The following is a 12,725-nucleotide window of genomic DNA, read 5'->3' on the forward strand; positions in this document are numbered from 1 at the left end:
GATTATTGTCGTCATTAACTTGGAGGTAGTACAAAGTTTAACCTTCCCACTCACGGTCCACTAGCCTCTCTCATGCTCTTAAGTCAGTAAGATCCTGCAAGATCCCCTGGATTGTGTTTTGAAGGTTTTTTAGTGTCTTCCCCACCCCCCTACCCCCCCATCTGACTTTGTGGTGAGCCCAGGAGAAACTGGTGACGGAAGGTGTTCCTGGGCGGAGTGATAACAGCCGCCTGCTCCTGCGGGCCAGTGACCAGAGACGACTTCCGCTTGGCCCGCCCACCTTCACTGCAGGCACGCGGGGCGGGCCGGCGCACCATAGCAACCAGCCAGTGCGTCTAGGAAATAGACTCCACTGGGCCTTTTAGCTCCCGTCGCCACCACTCTAAGGAGACTTGAAGATGTATAGCCAGCGGTTTGGCACCGTCACAAGGGAATTTACGGGCCCCACTCCCAAGGCAGTGATCATAGTAAGTACAGGATGTTTGTGGCGGGAAACTTAGGACTTTTTCCATCTCCTGGTAGAGCCCTCCCTGGCTGGGCTCCTTCACCTGGGAAGCAGCTTCCTGATGGAGCGGGTTTTGAGGAAGACTAGGTTGTTGCTCATTTACCTACCATTCCCATACAGCACTTCCTTTTCCTCTCCATCTCCAGCTACAATCATCACTTGGGATCTTGGTGTTTTGTTTTGTTTTGTTTTTCTTAAATATTCCCCAAACAGGATGATCTGACCCCCTGCTAGAGCTGTGGTGCCCTGGGACAGGAGGCAGATTCCAGTTCAATACTGGCTATGGTTCAATAGTATGACATTGGGTCGGTCTTGTAACCCTAGGAAAATGTCTACAGCAAGGAAATTGGGTTTTGAGTGCTGTATGTGTGGTAAAGCAGTGTTTGTTGTCCCAGCTAAGTGAGTAATTGGTGTTGGACAAAAGTGCCCCAACAGACTGGAAATAAGCCAGGTAGTTGCCTCCTGGGATGGGCCGGTAATGTGACCCATAAGAAAGTAATTTAACGCACGTTGCTGAGAATCCAGGCTCTCCTCATCCATGCGTGTAGGTTCCTTTATTCCTGCAGACTGGAATCTACACACCATTGTAATCAGAGTTATGCGGGAACCTCTACTGGGTGTATAGCACTAAAGAATACACAGAGGTGGAGCCCGTGGCCCGGGGAGGTTCCCCATCCATGTGCCGCAGAAACAGTTTTCTCCTAAACCAGCCGCTAAAGGCAGGTAATAGGTTATGTTCTCTGTAGTGGTAACTCGTGAAAGAAAGATGTGCGTTAGTGAGGAGTACAGTTTATTATAGTCCACATTCAGTCACTCACAGACCTGCCTCTTCTCTAGTTCCTAGAACTATAGTGTCTGGAGCTGGAAAAGAGTAGTCTGGACGCTGCTGTGGGCTGTGAGGGCTCAAGATGACTTCATGGGGGACAGAAACAGAACACTTTTGGGTCGTGTATCTCAATGCAGTGCCATTTGTTGAGAACTTATTTATGTACATAACCAGTAAGGAACAGGGGGAAACCATAGTGCTAAAGCTGTGTGCTTACAGAAAGAGTAAAGCGGTAAAAGGAGCCAGAGTGAGAGAGAGAGAGATGATTCCTTAGGAGAAAGCAAAGCCGAACAAAAACAGTGAAGTGAGCAGCCACAAGCACATTTCTTTTCGTCATTTGACAGATGAGAAACCCTGGGCTTGGGGACTACATAACTTGTTCCACCCAGTGATAAAGGAATATAGCCAGAGTCAAACCTGGGTGAAGTCGCTGCTCTCTAACAGGATGCTGAGATGCAGCACCTTGGTCGTCACAAATTCCAGCACCAGTGCCCATTATTGTAGTTGCTAGCCACACATGACTGACTTCTAAAAACATGTTGAAAATGTTCAAAGTCACATACTGAAAAGATAATATTCTGGATATATTGGATAAATAAAATATATTACCAAAATTAATGTCCTATTTTTGCTTCACTAATGCAGTTACGAGAAAAGCTTAAATTACATAACAATTTTTTATTATATTTCTATTGAACGGTGTAGAGTTTGGTTAGTGACAAGCCTGTTCCTGGATTGGCATCACCTTTTTCCTTTTTGGACAACTCAAGGTCACACCTTCTTATCCAGAGCCCGGGAACTCAGCTGGATTTGGTGATACAACTCTGCTACTATAGCATTTGGGAGGTAGAGGCAGATGATCAGAGCGAGTTCGAAGCCAGCCTGAACTACATGACAGACATCATGGCTCGATTCCTCAAGCCTTACAGGGCCTTCAGGTCTAGCTGTCGCTCATGCCGTGTCTCACCGGCTCTTACCCTCAGTCCTCTCCTTAGTCAATGTGTGCCCTGGGTCTTCATTCCTGCGTTCACACCTGGCAACAGTTGGACCCAGCTGGCCTGTGTGTGTGCTGTGCCCAGCCCACGTGTCTGCCAGAAGCCCAGGTTCTTGTTGTGTCTCCTGCCCAAGTGACACTGTCACAAAATCTGTACTCATAGCATACCCAGAATGTTAGAGAGTAATAATTTAGTTCAATGATTGTGATGTGGATTTGCTTCTCATGCGTGATACACTTTCTACTCACATCTTGGGTCTGCTCTCCATTTCGTCCTGACAACTGCATCTAGGTGCCTCTTTGTGTACCCTAATCCCTGAAACATTCCATCAGTTTATTTTTGGATGCTGTTTTTTTCCCCCTTTGAATGGTTACTACAAATACCAAACCCCCGGTACCTGGTCATTCCAGCACCAATGTTCTAAATGTAATTCAGCAGAGTGAATCTGCCTTGTGCCTTACGGGTCCGTTGCTATGAATTAGCATTCCTGTGCCACGGCTCACCCAGCGATGACTACATAACACTGATGCTGAAAACACAAACGTTAAGACCATTGGGTTTTTGGTGGCACCAGGAGGCACAGACACTGGCTCATCAATACCATTGCGAAACACGTGCTCACTCATTCATGTTGAAAGGCTAATTGTGGAAGGCTCAATGCTAGGGACAGAAGTGATCAATGAGATTTCATTTAGTGTGTTGATATAGCTAGCTACCAAACGTATATGCCGACTCTTCTAACTTTTGAGCGGCCATTACACAAAGCGAATAAATACATTTTAAGGAACTGAAACTATCCCAAAATGTCAGTAGCATAGGCTGTGCTTTCAAACTGTTCAAATCAGAATAAAGTTCTAGCACTGAAAGACCCCTGAAGGGAGACCCTCACTCAAGCCTCGGGATGGCGTGCACCCAAAGACACACAAACGACCGTCTTGCTGTGAACACATGAGGCAGTTTATTGGCAGGAGACAGAGGGGTCGACCCAGAAGCCCAGGGGCTTAGGGTTTATATGGACAAAGGTCAGGGGGAGCGAGAAGTTTTGGCACGGCCACACACGATTGGTTGTTTCAAACTTCAGCAAATTGTATAAGCAGATCTGGGGTAAGGTCAGACTTAATCTCTTGGCAACAGTCCTTGGTTCCTGTTTCTCTCGGAACCCGAGGGCGGATGTTTATCTGAGCTAACGAAATGTCTGGTTAACATTGTGTGCGGGCCTCAAGGGGGAATTAGGCAAACACCATAAGATCGGATGAGGGGTCTTGGCTCATTACTCACTCAACCATGTCCAGTACCTGTTTCTCTCAGGAATTTGTCCTTGTGTATCCTCCCTATCTTTTACGGCCAGCCGGTCCCTGGAACACTCAATAGGCCTTTGTCTCCTAGCTCCTCATTCTTTGTGACTTATCATCTGGGGCCTTGGGCTGGCATACCTGCTGACCTGCACTCTTAATGAGTCAGAGAGCTGAGAGCTCTGCTGTTCTGGTTGTTTTAATGCTAATTAAAAATTTTCTCTTTCAGCACCAGCCCCTCTTCTGTCCTCCTTCATTTCTTTCTTCTTGCTGATTCACTTTCACAGTTTAGTACATGTGTAGTTAAACAGAAGCCCTCCCCTTTTTAATTGAAAGCATTTTGATGGTAATAACAGGTTAGAAACAATGTGGGGACAGGAGGTCACATGATCAGGCTTGAGAAAGCCTAATCCTCACTGCCCAGGTTGAAGCACTTTGAACACCACACTGGCATCTCTGCTTGATCAAATAATTTCTAGAACCCTGCCTGTTCAAGTTTGTTTATATTAGTTTCTTGAGAGTTTCCAGTTTCTTGCCTGTTTTGCCTGTATTCACCCCAACTCTTCCATATACACCCCTTATTCCATACCTACCCAACTTGAATTTTTGTTTTGTTTTGTTTTTTGAGATAGGGTTTCTCTGTGTAGCCTTGGCTGTCCTGGGCTCACTTTGTAAACCAGGCTGGCCTCCAACTCACATCGATCTGGATCTGCCCGCCTCTGCCTCCCGAGTGCATATTCTTTCTTTTTTAACCCTTTGAGACCAATATGCGCTGCCCCAATATTCTTGGATGTGTAGTCTTCTGCCGAGCGTGGTCAGTTTATCAGGAGATACACTTAGCAAAAACACTCCCCACCGCCACCCCACCCCCTCCCCAGCAGCTAACAGTTGTAGTCCTTTGTTCTGCAGCTAGTGATGAGCCTGTGTTCCCAGCTTCTCCCTCCATGCTGCCATTCCATCTGTCTTGGGCTCACACAGGTCTTAAGCATGTGGTTACAATCCCTATTAGTTCATATGTGCAGCTGCCTTTCTGTGCCCAGCAGACTTTTTCTTGCCACCCACTGCCCCTAACTCTTATACTCTTTGCCCTTTCTTCTGCAATGATCCCTGAGCCTTGGAAGAGGGGGCGGGGCTGGGGGCAGGACTGGGGTATGATAAATACGGCTCCTTTTGCACTGAACATTCTGTAGTCTCTTAGTCTGTGCACTGTGGCCAGTTGTTGTGGGTGTCTGTGATAATCTTCATTGGCTGCAAAAGAAGCTTCTCGTGAGGTTTGAGTGATGTATTGACCTGGTGGGAATATGCAGAAAGGGGTGCAAAAAAGCTGTTTAAATATTAACTTTAATAATTTTATTTTAAAAATTTTTTATCAACTTGTAGTTAAAGGAATTTTTAAGAAAAACAGATTACCTATGACTCATGATTTGACTTACTTTTTTATCATGGTGCAAAAATGATAGACATTGATGGGTAGGACTTTAAAATGTGAATTTGGAGCTTTTCCTGGATTAGCAATAAATAGTAAGGTTACTCTCGAGGCCTTGGGCAGGGCATTGATGTTGGGAGCCAAGAGACCCCTGGCTGAACGGGACTCCAGCTGGCCTCAAGCCTACTGTTGAAAGAACTTATCAAACATCCTGCTTGGCCCTGAGAAGAGGAACATTCAGCGTACCGTGACTTCTGAGAAACCACAGACATTCTGCCTGGCCCTGAGAAAAGGAACATTCAGCGTACTGTGACTTCTGAGAGAAGCCACCTATTTCCTCCCCCTCCCCACACATTACCCCGGGGTTCTTACCCCAGAAGATTCTGTACTTTCCCACTGCACTCCTTCCTACCCCTGCCCCCCCCGAACCATGCTTTAAATTCAAACACCCGCTTTCAGTAAACGACTCTTGACAAGTTGTACTTCCTTGAGTCGTGTCGCTCTCTCGCCCATTCTTCATTCACAGGTCGCGACCCCCTTCGACCCCCCGAATAACTGGACCCGCGGGTCGGGTCACATTGAGATATGAGCGTGATGTGTATTCATCACTTAGTCAGCCCCTCAGTTAAACGTCACTCTTTTTTTTTTATTATTAATTTATTCTTGTTACATCTCAATGTTTATCCCATCCCTTGTATCCTCCCATTCCTCCCCCCCCCATAAACGTCACTCTTAACATGGCTGCCTCCTTCTGTTAACTAGCCTTACTTTCGTTGTTTGGGATCTAAAGGTGTATATTAAGGATGTGTCTGAATTCCAGCCAGATCATACTGTAACGCAGTTCATGGCTGCATTCATTCCAGCTGTATCACATAGTTCCAGAAGGTCTTGCCAGAACAGCCATGTTGTTGGATTAAAATCCCTCTACAAAGATGAAGCTTATGTCAGGCTCGGGAAAGATCATGAGTAACATGAGTAACATGGCTGAATAACAGACTCTCTACAGTGTCTCATATGTTTGCTACATTGTGTGTGTCAAATGCATTTTACTAACATTATCTCCTGTTTACGAGAGATTTATCAGAATGTACCCCACCAAGAACTAAAGACTATATATAGATATGTAATATATGATATATTGTGTATATAGATATGTAATATATAATATAACATATCATATATTATATATGCAATATAATATATGATATAAGATATATATATACAACACTATATATATATATATATATATATATATATATATATATATATATATATATACATATATATATATTTTATCCATGGCATGGTGAGGCTCTTCATGTTTGCTTATTATAAGTGACAACTGCTCTTTGTTTTCAGAGAGCCAAGCATCCCAAAGCTCAGAGGGCCGAGCAACATCTCAAACGAATCCAGCGCAGCTACCACAAGTATCACACTACTTTAGCTTCCATCAAGTCAAATGAGCGGGATCGCCTGAGAGCGGACTGGATCCAGCACAATGACCGCAAGTACTTTGACAGTCTGGTGAAAGCAAGAGTCAAGGATGCCATGCAAGGCTTTATCATCAACACTGAAGAGAGACGTAATAAGTAAGGCTCGCCAACACGGTAGCCCAGGCATTGAAGCGCTCCTGAAGCACTCACTTTAAGTACTAGGTGTTGGGCCTGGGGTTGTGCAAACGAAACACCGAGGACACCTGTGAGAGGAGCAAGAAAGGAAAAACAGAAACAAAAAACAAAACAACCTTTATTCCCAAGCACAGGCACAGATGCTGGCAGCCAGGGACACAGCTCAATGTAAGAACATTGAAACTGTGACCCCCCTCCCCCAGCCTCTGTTAGAGTCAGTATATATAGGAAAAACCATAATTAGCTCATGCAAGGGGTTACCAGGGAAACAGGGTGGTCCACTGTGACTCAAGCTATTTTTACTAACTAGACAAAGCGGGTCTTGCCTACCTTTAATCTGATTGGTCCTGATCAGCTTGCTGTCAAGGACAGCTGCATGTGTGGCTGGGGATTTTTTTTTTTTTTCACCATTAAGGCCATAGGATGTATTGATCATAAGCATAGTTTTATGGTTGCAATGATCTGGTACAAAGACTATTTCCCAGAGCTGAAGGTCTAAACATTTTCCTCAGAACATAAACATTATTTTTAGTTAGTGGCTCTTGGTCAGCTTAACCTCGTCCAGGGAATGCTCTCTGCACCAGAGTTGGATGGTCTTTGTTTTAACAGTGGAGTCTTAGCAGCTCTTAACCAAATGCAATCTGACTGCTGCTACTGTGGTCCCTTCACTGGGGATCAAACTCAGCGCCTCTCCTATGTTAGACACATTCTCTAAAATATTGCTATGTCCTTAGCTCACCAAACCACAATGTTTACTATTGTGTTGTGCAAAAAGAAATCAAGTAAAGGTCACGCCTAAGTTTTTCACATTTGAACCAATAACTATTATTTGTTAATATTTTTACTTATGTTAACTACATTTTAATGGAAAAACAAAGAATACACTGTTTTAGGGTTTGTTTCTTTAATAAGATCTGTCCACTTTGCTACTTTTGAAGATAGACATTTCATGTGTCATCTGTATATTATCAAACAAAATATAGCTCAGATTAAGGTCTTACTCTATAGAGAACCACAGTGACTTTTTAAACACTACTTATGGGGAGTGTCACTGTGTATGTGGAGGTCAGAGGACAACTTTTGGGAGTTGGTTCTCTCCTTACACTGTGGGGGTCCCAGGACCAAACTCACACCCTCAGCCTATTCTTTTTCTATTCTTTCAAAGTGGATTCTGGAGAAGAAATTCAACTGAGCAAGGCATGCTCTTTACTGAGTTATTTCCTTAACCTCACAGTGACTTTTTATTTCTTAAAGAATGATTAGACACTAAATCAGAAAACCAGTAGGACAAAAGTCAGTTGAAATGATAATTTTGACTAATTGTTTCTTGTTTGTTTCAGGCTACGTGAACTTTTAGCATCAGAAGAAAACGAGTATTTTACTGAAATGCAATCGAAAGGAGAAACCATTGAAGAGAAAAAAGACAAAATGAGAGAGAGAACCAAGTTATTAAGAGAGAAGAAGGAAAAAGAAAGGCAGGACTATGTAGCTGAAAAATTAGATCAGCAATTCAGGTAATAAGTTGCCAGAGTGTACCTGCAGAATGTGCACGTGGTGGTGTTACACAGAATATTCCAGTGAGAATGACAAAGCAGCTGTGGCTAGTCCAGGACCGGAAGCTTCGGAAACAGTGGTCATCAGGAGGGAGAGTGTCAAGACCGTGATAGTTCTTTGAAGTGGGAGGAAGACAGGGAATGGTATAGTATGTGGGAACACACAGTAGGGGCTTTAAAGGGGAGGGGTGAGAGGATGGGAGGAAGGAGAGGGAGAGAGAGAGGAGAGAAAGAGGGAGAAGGAGGAGAGGGGGCAGCGAGGGAGAGAGAGGAGAGACAGGGAGAAAAGGGAGAAGGAGAGAGGAGATGGAGAAAAAGGAGAGAGAGAGGAGAAGAGGACAGGAAGTAGAGGGAGGAGAGGAAGAGAGAGAAGAGAAGGAGAAAGATGAAAAGGAGAAAGGAGGGGGTAAGGTAAGAGAGGGAGAGAGGGGGAAGGGGAGGGGAGGGAAAAGAAGGGAAGGGGAGAAGGGAAGAGAGGAGAAAGCCCCCACACTGGACCACTGGGGATAGCTGGGGGTTGGGCCCCGGGATGCTTCATCAGAGAAAGTCCCCAGAGCAACTTCAAGAACAAAGGAAACACCAGACTTCTGCAACTTTTCCGGGCCTGGGGAAAGCTTTGCATCAGTGATCTAGTTCAACAAAGGGCACAGAAGAGCTGGGACAAGTTAAGAGCTATGAAGAGCACAGCCTGCTTTTTAATTCTCTGTGCACAGGAGGTGGCTGTGGCCAGCAGGGCTTGACCTCTTCAGGCTGGGGAATCCATCCTCCTTAAGAATCACCACGGTCTTAAAGAGACAATCCCCCATCTAACTTGTCTATTAAAATAACTCAGGAATGCTAACTTACTGTAAATTGTAGCCTTAGAAGGTGTACACAGTGACCATACTTTAAATCTTGATAATCATATCACAGGTCACTTAAAACACAAGTGCTCAGTTTGCCTTAAAATCCCGCTCTCGTATTCTGTGCTTGCCTTCCACAGAGTGCCAAATAAGATAATATTACTTCTCAACTTCAGCGTTGCTGTTGGTATCAAGTTCTTTGAAACCTGTAGCCAGTATTTGCTACTTTGTAGGTTCTTCTTTCTTCTACCTTCCTCATCCCTTTTCTTCCACCCTTTTGACCCCCAATACCAGGTAGGAGAGAAAAAACGATCGAGAGGAAAGGGGGCAACTTTATGGTTAGACTACTCCCTGCTGATTAGGGGCATCATACTAGTTGGGGCAAGTCACAGTCAGGATATCTAATTATTTCTCCTCTTCTTCCTCTTCTCTTTCCTCTTCTCCCTCCTCCTCCTTCTTATTTCTTCTTTGTGCATGACTACTTAACGAACCTCAACCAGTAGCAAGCAATGACCCACCAACAACCCACCCCACTTCTCAGGGCCCTAGCATTTATACACCTTCTGAAAAATCCCCAGCATTGCGACGGCCACACAGTCGCAGAAACTATCTGCAGCTGGCAAAATCACTTCTCTGCATGAGGCAAATCATAGTCAGCTGCTTCAAAGCAGTCCCATCTCCTCACACCTGGGATCAAAACAAAAACATATTCTTACAATATTTCTGTGGGTTTTTGTTGTGTTGTTTGGTTTGGTTTGGGGGGGGGTTGAAGACGGGGTTTCTTATGTAGCTCTGGCTGTCCTGGACTCACTTTGTAGATCAGGCTGGCCTTGAACTCACAGAGATCCGCCTGTGTGCCACCAGGCCCAGCGTATATTTCTGTTTTTAAAGAGATAAAAATTTCAAAATTCTCACGACAAAACCCTATCCCAGAAGTCTTTGGTAAAATTGGTCTGTCCCTCTGCTGCTGCTGTTTCTACCTCTGCCGAATATGTGGTGGGTCTCCATTTATTCTTGTCTGATTATTCTGGCCCCGTGATTCTTTTCTGATCTGCTTCCTGACACACACTGCAGAAGCCCTTCGTTTTCAGGTCCTTGGACTCTTATGCTTCTAAGACATGGACATTAAGAATTGCTGTCACAGTGACCTCATCTTTGTCAGTGCCCAAAATGGCACCTCCCAGCCTACTGGGTGACCCAGCTGCAGAAGGCCCTGGGTGTGCGTCAGTACCATGTGGCCCCTGTCCTGTGCCAACGGGCCAAGGTGGCCAATAGCCACTCTGAGCCCGACAAGTACATCTGATATGACCTGCGAGAGTAGAACATTGACACTGAACCGGCCTCTGGCTCTCTCAGGATTGTACATGGACACCTGGATGACCCAGCCAACCAGGAGATTGAGCAGGGAAAGACATATGGGTACCAACCGGGTGGCCATGCAGAATGAAAGAGCCCAGCTGTCTATGCTACAGTTCATTAGCAGTGGGCTGCCCAAAGTGGCCGTGCCATCAACCATCCACTGTGACCATCTGATTGAGGCCCAGCTTGCCAAGTATGGCATGGGCTTCTGGAGGCCTGGGGCTGGAATCATTCACCGGATCATTCTAGAGAACTATGCATACCGAGGGGCTCTTCTGATTGGCACCGATTCCCATATCCCCAGTGGTCATGGCCTGAGAGGCATCTGCATTGGAGTAGGGGGCGCTGATGCTGTGGATATTATGGCTGGGATCCCCCGGGAGCTGAAGTGTCCCAGGGCGATGGGTGTGAAGCTGACGGGCTCCCCCTCTCTGGTCAGGACAAAGATGTGGTCCTGAAAGTGGCAGGCATCCTCACGGTGGCACGGGTGCTGTTGTGGAATACCAGGGGCCTGATGTTGACTCCATCTCCTACAGTGGCACGGCAACAGTCTGCAACATGGGTGCAGAGATTGGGGCCATTACATCAGTGTTCCCGTACAACCACAAGATGAAGAAGGGCCTGAGCAAGACAGGCTAAGCAGACATCGCCAACCTAGCTGAAGAACTCCAGGACCACTTAGTGCCTGACCCTGGCTGCCAGTAGGACCAAGTGATTGAAATTAACCTCAATGAGCTAAAGCCACATATCAGTGGACCGTTTACTCCAGACTTGGCTCACCCAGTGGCAGAATTGGGTACTGTGGCAGAGGAGGAAGGCTGGCCTTTGGACATCAGGATGGGTTTGATTGGCAGCTATGAGGACCTCGGATGGTCAGCAGCAGTGGCCAAGCAGACACTGGCCCACAGACTCAAGTGCAAACCCCAGTTCCCCATCACTCCAGGCTCTGAGCAGATCTGTGCCACCGTTGAGTGGGATGGCTGTGCACAGATCCTGAGGGACTGTGGGTGGAATCGTTTCGGCTAATGCTTATGGCCCTTGTATCAGCCAGTGGGACAGGAAAGACCTCAAGAAGGGGGAGAAGAGCACCATTGTCAACAGCAGGAACTTCACTGGCTGCAATGATGCAAACCCCAAAACCCGTACCTTTCTCACATCCCCAGAGATTGTCACAGCCTTGGCCATTGCAGGACCCCTTAAGCTCAACACATAAACTGACTTCTTGACAGGCAAGGATGGCAAGAAGTTCAAGCTGGAGGAGGCTCCAGATGCAGAAGAGCTTCCCCGATTGGACTTTGACCCAGGGCAGGATACCTACCAGCACCACCACCCCTCCCTCCTCCCCCAAGACAGCAGAGGGCAGCGGATGGATGTGAGCCCTACCAGCCAGCGCCTGCAGCTCTTGGAGCCTTTTGACAAATGGGACAGCAAAGACCTAGAAGACCTGCAGATCCTCACCAAGGCCAAAGGGAAGTGCACCACATTTCTGCTGCCGGCCCGGGGCTCAGATTCCGTGGGCATCTAGACAGCATCAACATCAAAAACGGCAAGAGCAACTCTGTGCACAATGCTGTCACCCAGGAGTTTGGCCCTGTCTGTGACACTGCTCCCTACCATAAGAAATATGGCATCAGGAGGGTGGTGATGGTGAAGGCCCAAGCCGGGAACATGCAGCAATGGAGCCCCGACATCTTGGGGGTTGGGCCATCTTCACCAGGATCCATGAAACCAATATAAAGAAGCAGGCCTTGCTGCCCCTTGCCTTTGCTGACCCCTCTGACTACAACAAGATCCATCCAGTGGACAAGCTGCCCATTCGAGGCCGGAAGGACTTTGCCCCCTGGCAAGCCTCTGACGTCATCATCAAACACCCCAATGGGACCCAGGAGACCATCCTCCTGAACCACACCTTCAGTGAGACTCAGATCGAGTGGTTTAGGGCAGTTCCCTACACAGGATGAAGGTGCTGCAGCAATAAGGAAGGTCCAGGCTGGCTGTCCTGTTACACTGGACCCTGCTGGGTGTCAAAAGGACAGGTCTGTGTGCATCATCAGAGCCAGACCTGCTCTATCCAACATGGCTACCTGCTCTAAGATGGCGACCAGACCTGCTTCTTCCTCTCCCCATCCTCAGCCCATTGAGTGAGCACACTGTGGGGGGCATTTAGTGTTAGGTCCCAGCCCCTGCCTTCCTGTTCAGTTTGGTTCATCCTTGAGCAACCCATGTGACTGTATTTATTTTTGATGGCAGCAACTCCCTCTCCAGGAGTTTGTATTCTGCCTGATCATTTCACTGGTGG

General features: G+C 46.7%; 2 protein-coding genes across 2 annotated transcripts in view; both read left to right on the top strand.

Moving 5' to 3' along the window:
- The first annotated feature begins 159 nt into the window (after positions 1–159).
- Cfap53 (cilia and flagella associated protein 53) overlaps positions 160–12,725 on the top strand; it is a 43,739-nt gene continuing 31,173 nt past the window's right edge. Inside the window, exons 1-3 of the mRNA XM_051163653.1 lie at positions 160–467; positions 6,404–6,633; positions 8,013–8,186. Of these exons, the coding sequence (XP_051019610.1) occupies positions 399–467; positions 6,404–6,633; positions 8,013–8,186 (473 nt within the window). The 5' untranslated portion in view covers positions 160–398. The remainder of the gene's footprint in view (positions 468–6,403; positions 6,634–8,012; positions 8,187–12,725) is intronic.
- LOC127204539 (aconitate hydratase, mitochondrial-like) lies at positions 12,012–12,463 on the top strand. Its single transcript, XM_051163650.1, has one exon. The coding sequence runs from the start codon at positions 12,103–12,105 to the stop codon at positions 12,385–12,387; it is 285 nt and encodes a 94-aa protein (XP_051019607.1). The 5' UTR covers positions 12,012–12,102; the 3' UTR covers positions 12,388–12,463.

This window comes from Acomys russatus, chromosome 20, assembly GCF_903995435.1.
Source record: "Acomys russatus chromosome 20, mAcoRus1.1, whole genome shotgun sequence".
Classification (NCBI taxonomy): domain Eukaryota; kingdom Metazoa; phylum Chordata; class Mammalia; order Rodentia; family Muridae; genus Acomys; species Acomys russatus.

Bases quoted from the DNA above. Each gene is read 5' to 3' on its own strand.
- LOC127204539 (XM_051163650.1), top strand. From the start codon at position 12,103: ATGGAGCCCCGACATCTTGGGGGTTGGGCCATCTTCACCAGGATCCAT.